The following is a 24,433-nucleotide window of genomic DNA, read 5'->3' as shown; positions in this document are numbered from 1 at the left end:
AGGCAACTGATTAGCTTAAGGGCTGTGGTGGCTTTGAGTGAAGTCACATTAAAGTCTGCAGTTTTCTAAACACTAACAGTGCAGTCCTATATATGATCACTCAGAACTAAGCCCTACTGATTACAACTAGGATTACTCCCAGGTAAGTTGGTATCAACCCGCTTACTACAGAGCAAACCCTACTGAACACAGTGAGACTTACTTGTGAACAAAAATTCTACACTTAGTTTGAGGTATTGTCAGTTAGTCTGCACGTCTATCAATATTACTTTTGCTCCTACATGCAACTTTGCTCTTATGAGTACCAAAATTAATGCTCTTTATAGATAGGATCTGCCTACAGTGGTCAGAAGAGCTCTGCTCATGGAAAGTGCCTCCACCTGATTTTGGGGGATCTCCCTCTCTGCTGTACTACATCTTACCCCATTTGCCAAGGTCCCCTGAACTTCTGTGCATCATTTTCAGGGGGCTACTGTGGGGAGGAGGGGCAGGGAAGTCTGTTCCCACTATATCAGCTGCATGTTTCTAAAACTGGATCCAACCCAGAATCTCCATCTCTTACTTTGGTCAGCCGAATAAAACAACTAGTTTGGCAAGAGATAGCTTTCCTGCTTTCTGTTTGTTTATCTAGATTGGCCGTTCCCATGTAAGAGTAGCAAATCATGGATTAATTAATCCACGATTTGCCACGGTATGTACCTGATTCTTGCCATTTTATCACTATGGATTAAATGACCCACAATTACCCTAAAAACTAATTGCAGGTTAACTGTGGTTATTTAGTATATGATTAATCCATAGTGTCCAGATTTGCACATCATAAAATAACCTCCAATTGTGTCAATCAGAGGTTGCATATTCAAAATGGTGGTGACATGTAACCCTGGCAAATCGTGGGTTAATTAAGTCAGGCCAACTAGATGGGAACAGATTCCCAGCATAAGACAATATCCCAGTTCACATCTAACAGTGGCAAATCGTGATTTGTCACTGTTACATGTGAACTGAGATATTGTCTTATGCTGGGAATCTGTTCCCATCTAGTTGGCCTGACTAAAATATGGAATCCATTGAACACATACATTGAACCGCCCAGAGAGCTCCGGCTATTGGATGGTATAGAAATGTAATAAATAAATACATACATACATACATACATACATACATACATACATACATACATAAAGCATGGGGTTGTCATCCTTTGTTTCTAAACAAGATCTGGAAGAATTAGAGCAGTTTCCCCAAAACTGGTGCCCTCCTGATGTGTTGGGAATTATGTAAATTGAAATCCAACATATTTGGAGGGTTACAAGTTGGTGAAACCAAAAATATATCTGAAGAGAAAAAGAGGTAAAAGAAGAAAAGATGGAGAAAAGAAAAGCTGCAGGCCATTCCAGGTTATAATCCTGTAAGTGCATAGAGGTAGCATTGGCTATTAATACAGTCCTACCACAAAGTGCCTACCCTGCCCTCATAATATGCAGGTAAAATTAAAGGCACAATCCTAGGCATGTTTCAGCAGAAAAAGGTTCTGCAACCCCTAGCATCCCCCATTGGCCAGGGAGTGCTGGGAGTTGTAGGATGTTTTTCTGCCTAAACATGCATAGAATTGCACCCTAAATTGTTAAATTCTTAATGAACTGAAATTACCTCAGAGAAAAGGGTGGTTGCAAAAATGTTTTAAAATAAATTAAATAAAAACATGTCTTGAGATGTTGTCTCAGCCATATCTAGGCTTCAACATTCAGTTTTGGTTACAAGATAAACTGGCTAGGAGAATTATTGCCCCACACCTGATTTGGAATTACTATCGATGACTGCTGATAAAGCAAAAACAATTGCCAGACTATGGCCTGGTTCAGACAACATGCTAAACCACGCTGCTTAACTACAAAATGGTTAATGGAATACTTCATTTATTTATTTATTAAATTTATATACTGCCCCATAGCTGAAGCTCTCTGGGTGGTTTACAAAATGGTCAATGCATTCCGTTAACCATTTTGTGGTTAAGCAGCATGGTTTAGCGTGTTGTCTGAACGGGGCCTATGACTCAGTTTGGACGACACAGTAGTCAACGGTGGACTATTTAAGCAACATTTGCTTAAATAGTCCCCCGTTGACTATTTTGTCATCTGTCGGGGTGGGGGGAAATGCCACGGTTGGTTATTTCCATGAAATAACCAATGCAAATAATCAATGGTTTGCAGAGTTGATTATCTGCAGAACCATTGATTATTGTGTCATGTGGCAGGCTCCATTGATTATTTCTCTTGCCTACAGCGTCGCAAGGCAAGAGCAGTAGAAACCCCTGCCACTCTTGCCTAGCAGGGATCTATAAGCAGAGGAAATAATCCCATTCCAGGAAGCGCTTGGGGAGCCGCCGATTATGCCTTCCCTTGGTGGGGCGCCACGATTGGAGGCACCCCACGCACTTCCCGGGATGGGCACATGTTGTCCCTGGGTGGAGCACTGCCAATTGCAGTGCCCCACATGTTCCCAGGGATGTGCATGGGGACGCTGAATGGAAGGGAAGATGAAAATGAAGTACTGTGCCTCTAGTGGTCTCCCTCTGCTGGTGGAACAAAGAATCTGGACACAACCCGATATATATAATTTTGTCCACTATTGTATTCTTTAGGAAGTATCAATATCCAGTGTTGAGGCATGATCTTAAAAACTGGTTCCTCTAAATTTTATATGTGAAAGGCCCCTTGATCCTAATTTGAGTATTTAGCATACATCTCTCTCCCATGGCACTTCACATCAATAGAGAAACAAAAATTGTGCCAGCTCTTTTAGGGCGAATTCATCTCTAACAATCTGGCAGGACTTAAGTGAAACAGCCCTCTCCTTTTCTCTTTCTTTCTTTCTTTCTTTCATTAAAGGGTTTCTTCCCATGTATACGTGATCTGGGCTTATTCCAAAATACCTGGTAAACAATGCTGTAAATGAAACCACAACAATTGAAGTTGTAGACGTACCTCATCCCCATGCATATTACCAACATACTTGAACTCTGGTATGCCAATCTTATGTTGGGTTGGAAACCTTCCCAGAGCAAGAACCCACAGGTCTCTACCTTTAAGTGGAAAAGAAATGGTTTTTATATACAATGGTGAAATAACACAAAGTAAAACAATAGAGGGTTGGAACAAATTCCTATGGCTTCTTTGGCTTAATTGATTCCCCATGTCACATTTCACCACCACCACTACCCCCAATTCCTAGAGTAGTAGTTATTAGGTCAATAGCATCTCCTGATTGATAAGTAGCTGGGCTTCAAACGACCACACAATTACACACATTAGTGTCCCAAGGAAATCACTGGGATTTAAGCATTTCAGCCCAAACTTGTTTGTTTAGTTAAAGCTAAATAAAATGTAAACAGTATAATTTAAAATACTTTAAAATGTTTATTTGTACTAACTAAAGCCTTTTATTTAAAAGAACAAGACCTTTAAAATATATTAAGAGGAAACCTGCTGAAAAAGAAACTGATAAAAACAAAAATTAAAACGAATAGGAGCCTACAAAAGGGCAGCAGAGTACATATAAGGCACAAGCACCAATTTTCTTAACAAGGAAAACATGGAATGAATTGTTGGTCAGACATTGGGCATAAATGCAAAAGCAAATTTATGTAAGGGCAGCTGGGATAAATATTGGACTTTTTGATCCAGTTCACATGATAGATCAGTTCACCATGACTTATTTAAACCATGTAGGCTAAGCATGTGCCAGTGTGTGCAGGCAGCCATTTTGAATATTCAAGTTGCAGCTTGTCATGCCACCTGAACGCAGGCAGCAGGGGTTGTGCAAGGATTAAACAACCTTCGCATAACCTATGGCCTGTTCTAGGGTTATCTAACCTTCTCACAACCCCCACAGCCTGGGTTTGGACAACATGACGAGTTGCAACTTTAACATTCAAAAACTGCCCAGCATGTGGTGGCATGGTGGGCAGTGGTGATCATGCGAACAGGATCATTAAGACAACTACATTTAAAAGACCTTTCAATGGATTACTTTAAGTCAGGGCTGCTCCAAGATAGTTTGGTGGAAAATCTAACTGACACTCCACCTACTAATTAATATGGAGCACAAACCACTAGGAGCTCTCTATTCAATACAATGGTGCTTGTGAAGGAAAGCTTCCTACTGGATTGTGTTCCATTCTACCCTCCCAAAGTCTACTATCCAGAGCAGCTACCACATCTTGTCTTGGAGTAAGGATGTCTCTTCCTTAGGTTTAGTTCACTGAAAGAAAGGACAGTTAGAAGATTCATTGGAAAAAGTAACCACCTACCCAGAGGAGGCAATCTGATACACACAAGAATTTAAGTTATTTCCATAGTTATGAATAGATGCACCCAGAACACATAAGAAGAGTCCTGCTGTATCAGACCAAAGGTCCATGTAGTACTGTGTGCTATTCCACAGATTGGCCAGCCAGATGCATCTGTATGAAGGCAATAGCCCTTTCCTTTTGTTGTTCTACACAGGAATAGGTATTCAGTGCCATTCTGTCTCTGAACTTAGAGGTTGCATACAGTCATCATTTTCTAATTTCCTAATAAATAAAATCATGAGTAACAGCCATTGATAGACATATCTTTCATGAATTTATTAAATCCCCATGTAAGCCTGGGCTGGGTAAAAGACAGCTCTGAATCTGCTAGGTAATTTGCCATATATTGGCAATGATTTCCAACTCCCAACAGATTAATAATAGCAGCAACAAAATCACACACACACACCAACTTACACTGAAGTTTTGGCAAAACCAGGAGTGCAAGGACTATGAGGTCCATTCAGTCCTGGAGCTGAAAACAAATCCCTGAGCTCAGAATTCTTTAATTCTAAGTGCATGTCTTTTGCAGCAGACTTAGTGGATCTCACAAGCACAGGAGCTGCCCAACCCTGACTTAAACTATTGGCCTTCATCGCATCTTGTGACAGTAAATTCCATAAAGTAATTATGCATTACTTTTTGTGAACCTCCCAGAGAGCTTCAGCTATTGGTAGTATAGAAATGCAATAAATAAATAAATTGCAGTTTTAAAAATTAAATGTATATCCTGCAGTTTCAGCAGGGTTGATAACAAAACATATAAAAACAATAAAACCATTCAATAAAAATGGCTGAAATGGCAGCACCAGCAGAAAAAAAGCCCAGGACAATCAATACATAAATAAGGAAGAGCTTGCATGAAGTTTTGACTTTTTCTGTCCTGCTCTCCTGCCAATCAATTTCATTTCTAGTGTTTTGAGAAAGGGAGAAAAACTTACCTATATCTACATACTCCACACTGTTTATAATTTTTATAAATCTCTGTCGTATCCCTCCTTAATCCCCTTTTTTCTAAATTCAAAAACCCTAAATGCTTAAATCTTTCCCTTTGGGGAACTTGTTCCACCATCGTGATCTTTTGGCTTGCCCTTTCCTATACTTTTTCCAGCTCTACAATATCATTTTTGGAATGGAGGCCACAGAATTATACAAAGCAGTCTGGTGTGGCAGCATCGTAGATTTGTATAAGGGCATTGTGATACTCAGATTGTCATAATAGTTTTCAGTCCTTTTCCTGATGAATCATAACACATTTGTATGTTTTAAACTTGAAAGTCTTCCCCGTTGCTATTTGTCCCCAAACTGTGTTTACTGCAAGCAGCACTTTCAGGGGCAAAGAGAAGAACTTTTCAGCAGCAAACTGGTGCTGGCCCTGATCTGGATTGGGAGCACATTCTGAATCAGGGTCGCAAGAGTGGCAAGTTTGTGCACTCTTTTTTTAAGGCCTTAGCTAGAGCTAAGGTTTACCCCGGGATCGTCCCAGGGTCATCCCTGTTCATGTAAATGACATGCAGGATATCCCGGGAGCAGGCAGGGACGACCCCGGGACAATCCCGGGATAAACCTTAGGTCTAGCTAAGGCCTGAGAGTGAACAACATCACATGGAGTTTAGCCTTTAAGACTTGTCACCATAGTTCCCAGTATCTAACTGAGGCTCCAATCTGATGCAGTTTTACTGATTCACAAATGCAGCCACACCGGAGTGCTTTGTATAATTCTGTGGTCTCCATTCCAAAAATGAAATTGTAAGTCCCATTGTACAGAATGGGCTGATTTGCATCATCAAAACAAGGCACTGTGGCTTGTGGTGAGCCATGGTGATGCAATTTGCACATTCACCACCTAACCATGGCTTATTGTGCCATCTGAACCCAAAAGGCATGGCTTATTGGAGGATTAAACAACCCTCAAATAACCCTACAATAGCCCATGGGTTATTTGAGGGTTGTTTAACCCTCCTACAAGCCATGCTGCTGGGTTCCAACTATATGACAAGCTGCAGCCCAGAGGTGATTATGCAAATTGTGCCTGGCGTATGCTATGGCTCATAAGAAGCCACAGTGCCTTGTTTTGATCATGCAAACTACATCAATGGGGCTTATTTTTTAGTAAACATGCATAGGGTTACAGTGCATATTACTTAATCAAGGAGGAAACCAAAACGTTTAGCTAAATCATTTAAATCCTATATCTGTTGCATCAGTCATTTATATATGTTTAATTGTTTGTGTTTGCCTGCTACTAGGATTACTTGAATGCTGCACTGTTAAGTGGTTTTTCTGCATACAAAGCCTAGCTGTTGATTTTTAAAGTTCATATTCAAGTTGGATTTGTAGTGAGAAACCTGAAACGTGATGTTCTTTCAATGTTAGAACAAACTTTGCTTTCATTCCTGGTGGTATAAAAAGCACTGCAAACAGGAATAAATCAATCTACCAGTTAAGTTCTGTCTGCAACTGAAAAGAACTATAGATCGTTGTCTGTGCAGTGAGAATGTTGTGCTGGTGTAGTAGAGAACGTTGCAACCTTCCTAACATTTCAACTACTTTTAAAAACTTTTTATTACTAACCTTTCCACTACTTAAGTCTCAATGAAACCACCTTTCCACAAATCAGCTTGGAATCTCCAGAGCCCTTCATGATGTTTTTCCATATAAAGCCTATTTCAACATGTATTTGCTTATCCCCAAAACAGGAATTTCTTGTGCTAAGGAAATAGAGACATGCAGAGAGATGGTCATAGGGACAGGGTTGAATTGTTTCCATAAATGACACACACAGTGGCCTGAAATCCGTATTAATCCTAGAACGGATACTAATAAGATTTTTTTATTATTAATACTAGAAGCTTACTGACCGGAGAAAAGGAGGAAATTGTAATTGACTAGGGGTACAATTCTATGAATATTTAGACAGAAAAAAGTTCTACAACTTCCAGATTTTCCTACCCAGCATGTTATACAACATTTTTCTATCTAAATATGCATAGGATTGTGCTCTAAATTGCTTTAGAGCAGCCTTCCTGAACTTTCTAGTTCCCAGGTGTTTTGGATTTCAACTCCCATCACCTGCAGCCAGCATGGCCAATGATCAGGAATGCTGAGAGTTGTAGTCCAAAATATCTTGAATGCACCAGGACAATAAAGGCTGCTTTAAGGCTAAAATAGACATTATGTTAAACATGTTATTAGAAAAAAGGTTGGGGGTTATTAGGAGGTGTGTGTGTGGGGGGGGGGTGATTGTCATCAGGGCTGCAGTGCATAGAGAATCTTTTCCCACCAGCTGTGATTCCTGCAAAAATCATCCCTCCCTCTCCTGTTGTGGCTATGAACCTTAGAAAAAGGATTTTCAAAAAGGGGATTTTCATTGGGATTGCAGCTCAGAAGTGAAGGGTTAAACCTCCCCTCCTCACATGTTGCAGAACCAATGAAATCCCATCCCTCTGGTTTGGAAGAATGGTGAGAAATCACATGTGAACTTGCAGAGAGTCACATGCAGTATTTAATAGCATATGTAACACACACACACACACACACACACACACACACACACATACCTGCCTTTTAAAAAAATAATATGCTTTCTAAAGATACATTTAGCATTAAGTTTAGGTTGGCTCTTAGTTTTAGATCTGTTCTCCTTTTATTTCTGACTCAGTGGGCTTGAGAAATCTCATGCAAAAACAGACACAAGCTATCACAAGGAAAACAAAGGCAGAAGAAAGGAAAAGGCTGCAGAAATGAGTGTTTTGGCTAGGAGGACTTGTGCATTCTGAAGAAATTGCTGACCCTTGGACAATTATCTCCAAACAGGCTACACTCCTAGAATGAAACACTTATCCCTGTCATTTCCAGGAAGGGCTAGGAAAGATTTCTGCCTAAAGCCCTGAGGGCTGTTTATGCACCCTATTTACCCTGAGGTAGCTGTGCAGTGGCGCTGTGTTGGTTATATGATGCAGCAACCAATCTGCAGCCACCATGGGGCTTTTTCCCGAAACCGCACCTTTAAAAGTCCTAAACTTACCACAACATTTTCCTTTCCTCTGAGGTCACCACAGTATTTCCACTGTCTGTCACTTTACCTCACTTTACATTGATGCAGAGAGCATTCTGGGGGTGTAACAAGGTCCACAATAGGTTGCCTGGGGCACGGGAAGGCGGGACGGAGGGCAGGGGGCATGCTCCATGAGCACAATGATCATTCCCACCCTGCAGCTATGGAACTCATGGACGAAGCGCTGCCGTAAAGGCACCCCCTGGAAAGCAGCTGCCAGTCAGAGTCTAGACAATGGTGAGTGAAATGGTCCAATGGTCTGACTCAATATAAAGCAGCTTCCTATGTCCTTGTATTTATTCAGAACAAAGATCCTTGAGTTCAAGTGGAATTACTAATAAGTAAGAATGAATCAGTCTCTGGACTTAGCTCTTTCTTTCTTCTTTGGCACAGAAGCCTCCATCAATGTGCCTTGTGAAGACCTTTAGACAGACAAGCCCAAGGACAGGTCCCTGCAAGTGCTCTGGACATGCCAGGAAATATGTTGTCCCTCATCAAGTATTATGCCTGCTCAAGTACAAGTGAAAGTACTTTTCTGTAAAGGTAAATGGGACCTTCTCTCTGAAACCCACACTATTATGTTAAACTCATAGTTTGCCATTGTGCAATTCTTTTTAAATTTCAAATGCAAGTTGAGGCAGGGTGGGGAGGAATCAGGACTGGGGCAAAGGTAAGTTTTATGTTTTGTTGTTGTTTAAAACCTCTCCCCACTCCCACCCCCACCCCCTCTATCCATGCTGCAATCCGGATTAAAACAGCAGCTTTCTTCTAGGGACAAATAACAGTTTGGGTTGGGGATAGGCCCAACTTTGTTGGGATTGTGGTGAAGAAGGAAAAGATTAACCCGGTTTCCCACATACCATAGTTCTAATCCAGCCAGGACTAGGAGAAAGAAGCTTCCAGCCAACCACACACCAAGGGCTGTTCAGACAACATGCTAACTCACTGTGGATCACTCAAAAATGCAATCCACAGTTCGTTAGCGTGTCATGTAGCGGGAGAATTCCCTTCCCCACGGTGGGAAGAGTACCCACGTCTGCTACCCATCTTTTACAAAATGGACAGTGGGCTTCCACAGTGGTTCACAGAATGGGAACCCTGTGGGTACTTCTGCTTGTTTCAGTGTGTGTGTGTGGGGGGGGGGGAATGGGGCTGGCCACACAGTCTGCCGGCAAGAGTGACTACCACTTCTGGTGATACTCCTGCCACTGTGGACCCTCTCTATGACTGGTGGCCTTTCACACACACACACTTTCCAAATGGAGTGGCTGCCATCTGGCCATCCAGTTCACAGAGGATAGTGGGATGCATTGTTAAACCATGTGGTGGTAAGTACTCTAACCATGGAGTTCGGGTAGTGGGAACACAGGATGTGGTGTGGTTTCACAATCATACAGTGCCCCCCTTTGTTTATATCAGGGTCATATCTGTGACAAACCCAGAGCACACATAGGAGAATAAATTGGTTATATGCATTTTTCCTAGATGCATTTTATTAGAGTAAAATTATTAAACTGGCAAGGCCTCCAAAAACAATAGCTACAAAAGCAAATGATTCAATTGAATAATTAGAACTGCAGTAACGCTTTGAATCCAAGGTCCTTTCAGCTGGCAGAATGATTGCTTGGAGATGCAGTGTCTTGAGCGTTGCTGTCTCAAACCATGAGAATTGATAGGTGTGTGGTGGGACCTTGAGCCAGTAGCATGAACCTTTGAAGTCTACTACATTAGCAGTGCCAGTGCCAAATGCTACAATGGGACAGTTGCTAGGACCCAGAACATTAAGGGAGAATAGCCATGGTTCAGTGGTTGAGCATATGCTTGGCATATAGAAGGTCCCTGGTTCAATCCCCAGCATCTCTAGGTAGGGATGGAAAAAGCCTTGCCTGAAACCCTGGAGAATTGCTGCTAGTCAGTGTCAGCAATAATGGTCTAGATGGACTAATGTTCCTATGTTCCTAACGGTAACATCCAGCACTGCCATCTTGGCTAGGTCTCTTAACAAAGTCTTCAACCATGCAGAATACAGCATATAATGGCTGGATTCACACAACATGACAAGTCAGAGTACTGGTTGTGTATGGGTTTTTGCTGAATCGTGGGTTGTTGTATTGTGTGAACCCAGCTGCACTAACAAACCATGGTTTGTTAACCACAAACAACCCATAAAGAGAACCCATGGTTTGTTGTTGGATTGTGAACGGTGGGTTGGTTATAGTTAATAAACCATGATTTGTAAGTGCAGCTGGGTTCACATAACACAACAACCCATGATTTAACAACAACCCATACTTTTGCTTATGGTGTTGTGTTATCCCAGCCATTGTCTTGTATGAAGAGACTTGATAACATAACAATGACAACAATATGTAACACTATGTTTATGCACTACACCCAATTCTTCCTGGAATATAGATATGTCTATATACACAGGTAAATATACCCAATGTCATATCACATATTCGTTCACCCCACTCTCATGAAATAGTAATAACCAAGCAAACTGGTGTGTGTGAGCGGGGACCAATCATACCTAGGCTAAAAACCTAATATCAAGAGGGGTGCCCTTGCTCTCAGAGCTCTTCACCAGGTTAGATCTTAAACAAAATGTGTGTCTTCATGGCTATGTGTTATCTCCATTAACTCCAGTACCAGCAGTAAGCCAATATACACCAGTTGCTGGGGATCCTGGGTGGGAGGGTGCTATTGCACTCATGTACTGCTTGTGGGTTCCTGGTTGACGGTTGGTGACTGTGTGAACAGTGTGCTGGACTAGATGGAACCTTGGTTTGATCCAGCACGGCTCTTCTTAAGTTCTTATGTGTGTATGTGGGGCAGGGGGTGAGGAAGAGCTGTCATGCTCTTAACATCACAAAGCCTGCAGTTTTAAAAGTTTAAGATGAAGTCATAGGAAGAGTTTTTCAGACTTATCAGAGGCTAATCCAACCTCAGTAAACCTCCTCCAAGAGTCCAACGCCAACTTTATGATTTTAATGTCATGCCAGCTTTCTCTCTCCCCTCCCTCTGATTTGCTTAAGTGAGATGAAGAATTCTGAAGAATCTGAAAGCTTGCTCCATATTTTGTGGCATTTGGTTGGTCCTAATAAATGTATTGTACTACTGTAAACATTGACTCCCCACCCCACTCCCTGTTACTAGCAAACACATTAACCTATAAGTATCAACAGTAACTTTCACAAGAAAATTGAAGGAGAGTAAGAAACTGTCACCTTGTAATGATGATTCACAATCAACACTGGTTATATAAAAAAATCACCCAGCACTCCAGAGCTAAACAAATGAATTTTGAAGTAAATCCCATCAAAATAAATGAAACAAAGCATGCTAAGGATCACAGCCTACTTCCTTGTAATTAGATATCACTACTGAGAACTGGAGGCTGAGATGTTAGCTTTCTCCAAATTCCCTTTGAGGAAAGAAGAAAACTAGTAGTAAATATTAGGTGCTCCTGAAACATTTCCAAGCACGTTGCTTACTTATCAGCTCATTCTGCCTCAAGGATACAGCAGTAATAAAACGCGGTCTTCATAAATCATGCATCTAAATGCAGCAGTAACAAAGAGAAGCTACAAAGACGTCCTTTGGTGAAACAGTTAAGCAGCCAGACAACACCCTGTTCTTAGCAGAGACATAGTACTCTTCAAAAGTTATCTGGGTCAGATTGTAATTGTTGCCTAAATAAGGGTGGTAGAGAAGTAATGCTGTGTTTCCCTAGCCAAAAAAAAGGAGAACTAATATTTACAGGCAATAGAAAGCTGTAGATTTTAAGCTCTAAATACTAAATTAATCTGAGTAAGCCCCCCAAGTATATCCAACTTCTAAGACTATGTCTAGACTAGGATAACAGAGGTATGTTAAAGATAGGTTAAAGAATCTTTTTACCTACCCAGGCCCCTTTCTGAGGTTCTTATCTCCCAGTTAATCAGCTCAATCCAAACACCACTGAGCACAGAAGATTAATAGAAAGGGATACCTGCAGTTCCCAACCGAGAGTCGCAGAAGGTTGATGCACTCATTGATACCTGGATCAGGATTCCCATAATGCACACCTACAGAACTGCTAGATGCTAGGCATCCCCTCAAATGGGGTGTGTGCTAGCTCCCCTCCCCAAACACATCAGCCTCATGCATGGGTGATGGACAGGACCGGTGCCAGACTATTTTGCGCCCTAGGCAAGGAGAGCTACTTGCACCCCCCACCCCAAAATTGCCAACTTCGATTCAGTTGTTCAAGAAGAGTTTCTGAACTATTATATTTTCCTTTTATTATGTTTTTTCTTAAAACAGCTAATTTGTATAAAACTGTGACCCTTAAAGGTCAGTACTGCGCCCCTCTGAGGTCTGTGCTCTAGGCAGCTGCCTAGTTGGCCCAACGGTAGTGCCGGCCCTGGTGATGGAGGTGATCTGAGTGTAGAAACCTAGCTCACTGCATGAGTCACCCTTCCATGGACTAGTCCTACCTTAAATATAGTGTGCCCTGTTGTATCTATAATGGTATCTTATAATTCTGAGCTACTTAAATTGCAATCTTATGCATGTTTAGACAGAAAAAAATTTCCAGGAAAGGCTGGAGTTCTAGGGCTTTTTTCTGAAGGTGCATAGGATTGCACCTTTAGTTGTACATTCAGTTATATTAGGCAGATTTATTTATTTATTTATTTATTTTTAAAAATGCCAACATGATAGAGACAAATAGACATTTCCTTAAAACAAAAGTAACATTTGTTTAATACCTTCAGACTGAGGCATTAATAACTACCACTCACACCTCAGTTACATCATTTTTCTCCTATTCCAGGGCCCAGCCAGGGTTGCAAGTTGTTTGTTTATTTATTTTTATTCATTAAAACATTTATTTAACAATAAATATACAATCCTAAAGCAAATTAAACCATTAATATATTAAAATCAGTATGAAATTTTAAAACTGCAAAATCAAAATAAAACAAGACAGTGTGTAGGCTGGTGGATTTAGCCATCAAAGTCTTTGTTAAAAAGCCATGTCTTAACCTGGTGCCGAAATAAAGCCAGTGCAAAAGCCAGTTGGGCCTCCAGGGAGAGGGCATTCCACAGCCAGGGTGCCACAACAGAGAAAGCCCTCTCCCACATCCCACCACAACGTATGTCTCACGTTGGTCAGACACAGAGGAAGATCTCAAATCTCCAACAGATCTCAAACCTCAGGCGGGCAGATATAGGGAGAGGCGCTCCCTTAAGTATCAAGGTCTCAAGCTGTTTAGGGCTTTAAACGTCATTACCAACACCTTGAATTCTGACCAGAAACATATTGGCAGCCAGTGCAATTCTTTTAAAACCAGTGTTATGTGGTCTCTATGAAATGTCCGTGTCAGCAGCCTAGCTGCTGCATTTTGCACTACCTATAACTTACGAGTCATCTTCCAAGGCAGCCCCAAGTAGAGTGCATTGCAGTAGTCTAATCGGGAAATTACTAGTGCATGTATTACTGTGGCTAGGTTATCCCTGTCCAGGAAAGGCTGTAGCTGGCAGATCAGCTGAAACTGACCCCAAGTACTCTGGGCCACAGAGTCCACCTGGGACTCCAGTGACAAGGATGGATCTAGGAGTACTCCCAAGCTACGCACCTGCTCATTCAGAGGGAGTGAAACCCCATCTGGAACAGGTCGCTTACCCAATTCCCAGACTTGGGAACCACCAACCAACAGAGCTTCCATCTTATCAGGATTCAGCTTCAGTTTATTAGCCCTCAGTCAGCCCATTACAGCCTCCAGGAACTGGTCCAGCACCTTCACCGCCCCAGCTGACTCCGACAAGAAGATGGCACCCAACCCCATTCTGATGGCACCCAACCACAAAAACCCTAACGACCTCTCCCAGTGGCTTCATATACTGTAGATGTTGAACAGCATGGGAGATAGAATAGAGACCTGTGGCACCCCACAGTTCAATAGTCAGGGGGTGGAACAGGAATTCCCCAATATCAGTCTCTGGAATTGGCCCTGCAGGTAGGAGTGGAACCACTGTCACACAGTGCCTCCTACTCCCATCTTGCAGAGCCAATCAATCAAATACCATGATTAATGGTATCAAAAGGTGCCGAGAGACCCAGGAAGATCAACAGGGTAGTGCTCCCCCTGTCTTTCACCCAGAGTAGGTCATCAGTCATCAAGCTCTGAGCGAATACGAACAACGTTCTCCTTGAAGTGCCTAGCAAATTTATTACAGCAGATGACTGAGAATTCCAATCCAGGTTTCTCTAAACCAGAGCCTGATCCCAGGAGGCTCTTGGAATAATTTTGTTGGGAAACATTTTGAGCACGAGATAACAGATGCAAAGTAGGAATTTTTTTGCTGTCCTCACTGCTGCATAATAGGCAATACTAACCTCACTGGCATCTCAATTTAAGGTGTAGATTTGGGGGGTGGGTGTATAAAAGAGGGAGAAGGTGATCAAACATCAATGTGAACTTTGCTGGTTACTGATTTATATTTTCTTCACTGAATGAGCTAGAAGTGAGGCCTGAAATGTAACATTGCCATGGGGAATGCTCTATTCAAGGTTCCAGCCCATCATACCCTTTTCCAGGATATTCCATTCCATTCCCCTCCCCCTCCCAACAATCAGCTTAGCATTCTGTGGCCACCAATGATGTGAGGCTTTATTTTTCTTCGAATTTTTTTCCCCATTTCATAAGTTCATTTGTAAAAATGAATGTATACCAATTGCAAATACAATATTAGGCAAGCCTGGCAGTTCAAAGTTGTTTTTCATGTGATTATCCCTACAGCTGACATTAGTATTTGGGATATGTATCTTTATAAAGGTACGGGCTAGTTTAGGGTCATCCTTAGAGCCTTTCTACACAAGACATTTATTGTTGCTTGAGTGATTCCTCATTCAAGATAGTTTGCAGGTACTTTACATGATGTTGTCATCCTCCAGGGCCATTCCCATTCTTTGCAACCATTAGTGTGTGTGTGTGTGTATGTATTTCTAATTAGGAAAGTCTGGCATTTCTATGAATGGCAGCATGAAACCCTGTGTATTTGCACAATTCTGCAATACCACAGTGCAACCTAGTGGTTGTGTAATGGAACATATAGAAAGGCAGAGAAAGGAAAAACCCAGGGGGGAAATGTGTAAAATCGCTCAGATTCGTCATGAATTGGACACCACACTTAATGCAGCTCCACTAGTAGAGGTGTTCAGAGCGCCGTCCGGTTCAGTTTTATTGGATGAGTTTCAGTTAGTGAGGCCCGAGGATGTGGACAAGGTGCTTGGCCAAGTCCGGTCGACCACCTGTGTGCTTGACCCTTGCCCCTCATGGCTCATTACATCAAATAAGGAAGGGATCGCCGGCTGGGTCCAGGAGGTTGTAAATGCCTCCTTGAGAGAGGGAGTGGTGCCGGCCTCTTTAAAAGAGGCGGTAATTAGACCACTCCTGAAGAAGCCTAATCTGGACCCGGAAGATGTTAACAACTACAGGCCGGTGGCTAATATCCCTTTCCTGGGCAAGGTGCTTGAGCGGGTGGTTGCAGGACAACTCCAGGCACTCTTGAATGAAACGGATTATCTAGATCCATTTCAATCGGGCTTCAGGCCTGGTTTTGGAACGGAAACTGCCTTGGTCGCCCTGTGGGATGACCTCTGTCGGGAGAGAGACAGGGGGAGTGCGACCCTGTTGGTTCTCCTGGACCTCTCAGCGGCCTTCGATACCATCGACCATGGTATCCTTCTGGATAGGTTGTCTGAGCTGGGAGTTGGAGGTACTGCGTTGCAGTGGTTCCGCTCCTACTTGGATGGCCGATTCCAGAAGGTGGTGCTGGGGGATTATTGCTCTGTGCCGTGGCACCTAAGCCATGGGGTTCCACAGGGCTCTATCTTATCCCCTATGCTGTTTAACATATACATGAAGCCGCTGGGGGAGGTTATCCGGAGATGTGGACTGAGGTGTCATCAATATGCAGATGATACCCAGCTCTACCTTTCCTTTTCATCAAACCCAGGTGAGGCAGTGGCTGTTCTGAACCAGTGCCTGGGCACGGTAATGGACTGGATGAGGGCTAATAAACTGAAACTCAATCCAGACAAGACGGAGGTACTGTTAGCGGGTGGTTCTTCTGTCTGGCGAGGTGATGTTTGCCCTGTCCTGGACGGGGTTGCACTCCCCCTAAAGGATCGGGTCCGTAGTTTGGGGGTGCTCTTCGATCCAGAACTGTCACTTGAGGCACAGGTGAACTCAGTGGCAAAGAGCACCTTTTATCAGCTCAGGCTGATATACCAGCTGCGCCCTTATCTGGACAGAGATAGCTTAGCTACAGTTATCCATGCTCTGATAACCTCTCGTTTGGATTACTGCAATGCGTTATACGTGGGGCTGCCTTTGAAAACGGTCCGGAAACTTCAACTGGTGCAAAACAGGGCAGCAAGGTTATTAACAGGGACTGGCCGGCGAGATCACATTACGCCAGTCCTTTTACAACTTCATTGGCTGCCAGTCCAGGTCCGGGCCCAATTCAAAGTGCTGGTATTAACATTTAAAGCCCTAAACGGTTTGGGGCCAGGTTATCTGAAGGAACGCCTCCTCCCATATGTACCTACCCGGACCTTAAGATCATCTACAGGGGGCCTTCTCCGTGAGCCCCTGCCAAAGGAAGTGAGGCAGGTGGCTACTAGGAGGAGGGCTTTCTCCGCTGTGGCACCCCGGTTGTGGAACGAGCTCCCCAGAGAGGTCCGCTTGGCACCTACACTGTACTGCTTTCGTCGCCAGCTGAAGACCTTTTTATTCACTCAGTATTTTAACACTTAATTTTAACTTAAATTTAAATTTTACTGTTTTAACTCTGTATTTCAATCCTATATCAACTTTGCTGTGTGGTTTTATCCTGGTTGCGCTTTTTATACTGTATTTCGTAATTGTGTTTTAAACTGTTGGGTGTTTTACTGTGGTTTTAATTTTTGTGAACCGCCCAGAGAGCTTCGGCTATTGGGCGGTATAAAAATGTAATAAATAAATAAAAATAAATAAATAAAATAAAGAAGCCAATATCAATCCCACAAAGAATCCAGAAGCCTTGGTAAAGTGTAGGGTTAACAGCTTCATGTAGAAAAGCCCCTAATTCGATCTCTCCCTGTGCCTTGTTGTAACTGCACCATCAGCTGAAATGCATAAACAATACATTAATCCACAGATTGAAACACTGATTAGCAAAGGCCTGTAATAGTTACTTTATAGAAGTTGAACAACACTCATGACCTCCAAAGCATGATCCAGGTCTTGCTTGTTGCCAAGGAAGTTAATAAAAATGTGTGTTTATGTATGTGTTTTAATGCTGTGTGTGTCAGTTGAATTCTTGACACTGAATAATAACTTGAGACTGAATAAGTTTTTATCACAGGAGAGACATTTGTTACCTATGAGTTGTCACTCTGAAAGAAAACATATTTTAGTTAATGTTTTCACTGAAATATGAGAAACAAATTATTCACTCATGTATTTAATGTATGATGTAACCTAAGCCATGGTTACTATATGAACACACACATACACAAAAACTGCTGGAAAGAACTACAACTGAAAATATTACAGTCATTTTCAAAAGAAAAAGTGTTTCCTTATCAGGGTTTGTGAGTGCATGGAGAGTTCTACTCATATTCAAGCAAATGTGAATAGAACTCCTTTTCAGACCTTGCCAGGCAAGGTCTGAGGAGACTGAGGGAAATGGGTCCAACACACCCATAGACATAGAGGGCAGGGCCAGAATGCAACACTTTAAACACGTATGCATTCAAGCAAAGATCTGAACAGGACTAATGACTAGGGTCTAATCCTGCAATGAACTCCTTATGGGGTGTGTGGTGTGTGTGTGTGTGTGTGTATGCTATAGTGACCTCAATAGACTGTAGACATAATTCAGTAAGTAGAAGGATTCTTTATTACAATTAACGAAAATATTCAGAATCCTCAATGTACATTACATCTGATATCAACCCACTTCTAAATAAAGGAGTTTAAAATGAGGGGTAAAATGCAATGCTGCTCCGCCACTTATGACATTGATGTTGTGTGAGCATAAATGACCTCTAGAGCAACTACAATATTGTATCCTGGAGAGACAGATTTTCTGGGGAGACTCCTTGCTCCAGCATATGTTATCGGAACCTCACTATAGGTTTCTAATGCTAGTGATACATCAATGGCATGAACTACAGCATTGGATACTGCTCCAGGTCATTCGCATCATTTGTAACTGTGAAGTCAGAATTATTTCCACCACAATTATAGGATACGAACAAAACCACTAATAGGAGCACAGAAGAGCCACAGTTCTACTACACTCAAACTCAGCCTGCCATTTTGCCAAGTATTAGTTCAGAATTAGCAGAAGAGGCGTCAAGAGCTGGGTATCACACTGATCTGCATACCTGACACCATCTGTGGCAAGCACATTTTATAAACTTACCTAAAGATATAAGTACTCTGCATTGCTAAAGAACATCTTCTGTTGTAGAAATACACATGTAAAAGGTTTGCTTAAATATACTCTCTTAAATGATGACTGGCATCGCATGCCTAAAGAGTGACCTGAACGTTCTCACTTTAAATCAATTAGATCCTTTATTTCTTCAACCTCTTTTCCCACCACGGACTGAGTAGTCCAAAGGGAACCCAGATTTCTATTATAAAATTTGTCTTGCATAAGTATTCTTGCAGTCACAAAATATGAAGATGTGTACAAATGCTTTCCTTTAATATTTTCTACCCCAAATGATAACAAAATCACTCTAGCTAGTTCTTGTTGAAAGGCCTCCTTGCACGCAATTAAAAATTGTTCCTAGCAAACCCAGATTAAACAGGATTATGTGGACAGATTATGCACTTCTCAAGAAAGTAACTATATACTGTATTTCTAAGAATAACTGCATAATTCAGTAAGCAAGTAAAACCTATTTGCACTGTAATACGTATGCATGGAATAAGCTTGTCCAGGAATCAAGAATTTGGTCCTTTAGCTATAGCAGCACAACAATAAATTATTCTACCAGAAATCATCTGGTAGATTTGAAGTATATAAAATTTGAAGTATATAAAAAGGGAGGAAAGGGGGGGGGAAGGTTTTACTACCATATACTAGCTGTAGAATCTACAGTGTTGTCACTGTTATATAAGCCAAAGGCTAAACCTATTAAATATGTCATTACCTAACACTGAGCAGTTGCAGGCAAACCTACTGATTATAATGTATAGTTTCCCCAAATTTGAATGTACTGTTTGTTTATTTACAAAATTTGTATACCACTCCATGTCTGAAACAGACTCCGGAGCAGTAAACATATGAATTAAAACAGTAAAAGACGCAAAAATTAAAATACCATTATTATGCTAAAAAGCACAGGACGGCAATAAAAATTTTGGCTGTCAATTAAGGAATGCTTCCTGGAATAAGACTGTATTCAGGAGGTGCCAGAAACGACACAGTGTTGGCAACTTGCCTGAACTCTCACAGAAAGGGGGCCACCACACTGAAGGCTCTTCTGTTGACACAATGTAACACTCTTATAACTTACTGTCACATCTACGGCCAAGCTAGATATTAAACCAGAAGATCTGTGACTGAATCTCCTGACTTTAAAAACAACAAAGTTACAAGGTAGGGCTGCTAATTTTTTTCAGAGCAGTGAAAATATGTGTTTGTGGGCAACCCTGCCACTGTTCTGAACAAATTCAAAGCCTTCTACAGCCAAATTTCAATTCAAACAAGCACACATTAGGAAATCAGTAATGGGTCTCCCAGAGAAATGTGTGGTTTGATCCTTATGTATCTGTATGCTAGTGCAATTCATATGTTTGCTCAAAAATACTTTATACAAAATCCAATGAAATGCACTGTGTAATAAGGAGTATGGTAGATTGCTGCAGCAGTGGAGCAAGTAGCCATGCTGGTGTTTACCAAGTACTTTCCTCAACTTCTTTCAAAAGGGTACATGAGTTCACCCATGCTCAAGTGGTATAAATGGAAACAAGTAACTTCTAAACAAACATACATATAACTAAACAATCTTCTTTTGTCACTTGTCAGCAGTAATAACATGGGCATTAGACAGTAGATCCCATGCTATTCAATTCCAGATAGCATGTCAAACCACAATAGACATGCTTGTTGGTAAAATAAATTAATAATATTTAGTAGCCAAGAAAAATACTTCTTAAGTATTTGGAGAATGTTACTTTATTCACCACAAATGTGCTAGCTGCAAGAAAGCTGTTCAGATCCCTCTGAAGAGCTAACTACCAATTAAACATTTATTGCCAGATAAAACAATAAAGTAAAAAGGTTCTTAGTCAAAAGAAACTTTTATCTTCGTTCAATATTCTCAGAGTATAACGTGTGTACTGTTAAATGCATTTCACACAGTTCCTTTATAACTCCAGTTACAAGCAGACTGTTAACATCCCATCCCAAAAGTTTTGGAGGTTCCCTGGCTTATTCAGATAAATGAAATTGCACTGTATTAAAGCATGCATCTCAATCCTAAATAGCAGGAAAACTTGAAAATTGGTTTCATCTAGACTTAAGCACAGCTAACTTCCTCTGAACTGGAGCCATTATGGGGAAGTAAGGGTGCTTCTAGATCATGTTACCAATCCAAAGAAATTGTGCAGCTAGTCTGTCTTTCCTCCTTAACAGTTTATTTGTGGAAAGACAAAAAGATAGAAGACATGGTGAGAAAACATGCTACAAGTGGAAGATGATGGCATCTGGACTCGCCCAAAAATTCTGTAAATGAGGCAAAGAGATTGCTAGTTAAGACACATTTATTTCGCTGTCGTCCTGCTTCGTTCACAGAAATTTATGAGGATGGTACGGGGGTCCAGACGTAAGGTGTTGAATTGGAAGTCGGGAGATCTGGGTTCTAGTCCCCACTCAGCCTTGGAAACTCACTGGGTGACTTTGGGCCAGTCACAGACTCTCAGCCCAACCTACCTCACAGGGTTGTTGTTGTGAGAATAAAATGGAGAGGAAGAGGATTATATATGCCACCTTGGGTTCCTTGGAGGAAAAAAGGCAGGATATAAATGCAATAATAAATAAATTGCTAACTCTCCTTTCCCCGGGCTTCTTCAGCCTTTTGGTGTGTTTTTTTTGTTTGTTTGTTTTACTTTAGACAATCCATGAAGAAGGACAAGACGGAATAACTGCACGATGCCTTGTAATGAGTAGCCTTAGGCGCCCTCGGTCTGGAGAAGCACTCAAAATCCCATTGGTTTCCTTCCACCAAACGGTGCTCAAGAGTCAGCCCCAGGACTGATGCGCTGCTGCTGCTGCTAACACTTCTCACAGATTTCAGTTCTCTGCCCCACAAATGCATTAAGGGGAGGGAGTGTGGGTGGGAGATAGCATGCAAGAGAGCGACCCTACCTTCCACGGACTTGCCAATGCTATACAAGTGCGTGATGGAAGCGTAACTCCTGTGCACGTCCTTCAGAAAAGCTTCCAACTCCTTCGTGTGATGGTAGCTGAAGTCCAAGCCGGCCACCAGCGGCAGCAGGAAGAGAAAGCTGAGCGGGTCCATCTCCTAGAAAGAAGCCGAGCAAGCAAGTCAAGGAGGGGCGGGTGTTGGGGTCGAGAGAGAAGAGCCAGGAGGAGGGGCGTTTCTTTCCTCCTGCTCCTCTTTGCTCTGATACAAAAAGTGATGAATTGGCCACACAGGTAGCAGTCGGCCATTCAGCGCCGCGCGAAGGCGCGAGCTCCGTTTCGCTCAGAGCCTGCTTTTCTTTACCTCAGAAGCCAGCCCAGAAGCCTCCCTTGCTGCTCGGACTGGAGCGGTTGCTGCGCCCGCTGCTGCCTCAGCGCGAGGATGCTGCAGCTGCTGCTGCTGCTGCTGCCGTCGCCGCCGCTGCTTCTCAGGGCAGGCGGCGAGGGGCGGCAAGCGCGCGCGCGTCAAGCCTGATAGGCACTGGGCCGGCCCCCCAGCGCCAGCCTGGCTCCGGCTCCGGGCGTGACGCAGGAGACATCCCATCCAGTGAGACGACACTCGCCCAGCCGCCCCCGCCCCCTGGGTCCCCTCCTCAGCCCCAGCTGGAGGATCAGAGCAGCAGGGACTGAGTCAAGCACACAGAGAGGGGGCCTCGTGCGGGATCATTTGGCTGGGGCTGGGCAAATTGTGCCAGATGGGGTTCAGCACCATGGTAGCTCATTTATGACTGGTTCTGACTAAAACCTAGAGGGGAATCATAGCCCCACTGACATCGGAGCCACCAGCCTCCACTGGACCTTTCTCAAAACGTTCCACTCATTGAGCAGTGAGCTCTGTTGACAAAACCAAGCTGAACTAGACCCGGGCTATCCTCAGTTATCGCACCCCTTTCTTTTCAACACCAACACCAACAGCAAAGCCAGTCTCCCAAACTGCCATAGGCATGCACAAGGGTTGTGCCAGGTGTGCCAAGGCACACCCTAATGTCTCAAGAAATAAGTGCTGAATTGAGGGGCCATTGAGTAGGGATCCAGAGGGGGTCCAGACACAGTGGAAATGGTTCTCCAGCTGCTCTCTGGCTGCTTCGCTGCCGCCGCCCCCAACAGCACACCGTTGCTCCTGGCAGCAAGAGCAAAAAGGAAGAAGGGTAATATTGCCTCCTAACCTCCTCCTGCAGCCAGTGTTACACAAAGCCCCACCAATGCTGGGGTTTGAGCAGCAGCTCCTCATTCCCACCAATGTCCTTTATGTACATTGATGGTGCTATATAAATAAATAAATAATAATAATAATTATGACTGAGTATTCAATTAATGTTTAAACTGCCTGGGTGCACACCCTAATGAAATGTGCTGTGCATGCCTATGCAAACTGCACTGAACCCGCAGTGACAGGAAAATTTGACAAAAAATGAGTTGGGGCAAGAAACGCCACACTAGCTATGGAGAGGGGTGTGTGTCATCTGACATGATCGATTTGGGGGTGGAGTCAAACTGGAGTAAAAGTTCCATGTAGATGTCCCCCAGTATCTAGCAAAGCAAAAATGGTCAGTGCATAGTATATATCCATTTATCCGAGGTAAGATCTATTTAACTCAATGGGACCTTTTCTGTGTAGACACTGAGAGCATCATCACATGGAGGAAAATCATGTTTGCTTACTGCCACTTCTCCGCCCACACATTTGTCCCTCATTATTTCCTCTTTTGAAAGAGGAAGTAAACAACATGCACGTGGCCCATTCAGGGGGCCATTTTGATCCCGCTGCATCTCCTGCACACAGCAAGAGATAGCAGCAACTTCCATCTTTAAAAATAAGTCAGACTTATTGGAGTGTTTTTTGACATGCAAAGAAGGCTAGAAGGGGCAGGAGGCACTCAGGAGGCAGATGACATTGTGAGAGGGACCCACAAAAATCCATGAGTGCCCAGTAATGAGTGTGCAATAAAACGCTCATCTGATTGGAGCTCTGCGTATGATTGTGCTGCAAGTAGTTTTGCTATCCACAGAGACCTGTATGAGTGAGGCTGATTCTCTCTTTTCTTCTTCGGAGCTTGAAGAAGAAGCAGAGCAATCCTTTGGCCCTGTTTTGCCAGTGGCTGCTGTGTCACATCTATAACAATCTTATATGGCATGATCTATCAGTAAAAACAAGAAGTAATGCAACAACACCAAAATCCATTCCTACAATGACCACAGAAACTCCAATACAACTCACCAATCACAATGTTGTTTACTGATGATGCCCTCATTTAACCCATGCACACCGTGGCAACTGCAGAATTCTCCCATGTCATCATAGAAAAATCTTGTGGCATTCCACTCCCAACAGGCAGACAATCCTTTAGATGAGTCCATAGGAGCTCGCATGGAGACACAATACAGACAACTGCCAGAAAATGCCACAGTCATTGAGTTCACATGACATCACAACCCACCATGGGCAGCCAGAGATGTTTGGTTGTCATGTCTTCCAAACCCTGCATGTTTTCTCTGGGGTGGCTTATTTTTGTGAACAAGCCACACAGATCCATGGCCTGTTA

General features: G+C 42.7%; 1 protein-coding gene across 1 annotated transcript in view; it reads right to left on the bottom strand.

The window, feature by feature from the left end:
• Nucleotides 1-22,233, bottom strand: part of CPM (carboxypeptidase M) — a 43,860-nt gene extending 21,627 nt beyond the window's left edge. Inside the window, exons 1-3 of the mRNA XM_063134769.1 lie at nucleotides 22,195-22,233; nucleotides 21,834-21,990; nucleotides 2,988-3,085 (exon numbers count right to left, since the gene is read on the bottom strand). Coding sequence (XP_062990839.1) covers nucleotides 2,988-3,085; nucleotides 21,834-21,987 — 252 coding nt within the window. The 5' untranslated portion in view covers nucleotides 21,988-21,990; nucleotides 22,195-22,233. The remainder of the gene's footprint in view (nucleotides 1-2,987; nucleotides 3,086-21,833; nucleotides 21,991-22,194) is intronic.
• Nucleotides 22,234-24,433: the final 2,200 nt, after the last annotated feature.

The sequence above is a fragment of the Elgaria multicarinata genome, chromosome 9, assembly GCF_023053635.1.
Source record: "Elgaria multicarinata webbii isolate HBS135686 ecotype San Diego chromosome 9, rElgMul1.1.pri, whole genome shotgun sequence".
Classification (NCBI taxonomy): Eukaryota; Metazoa; Chordata; class Lepidosauria; order Squamata; family Anguidae; genus Elgaria; species Elgaria multicarinata.
This window is presented reverse-complemented; position numbering and strand designations above follow the sequence as displayed.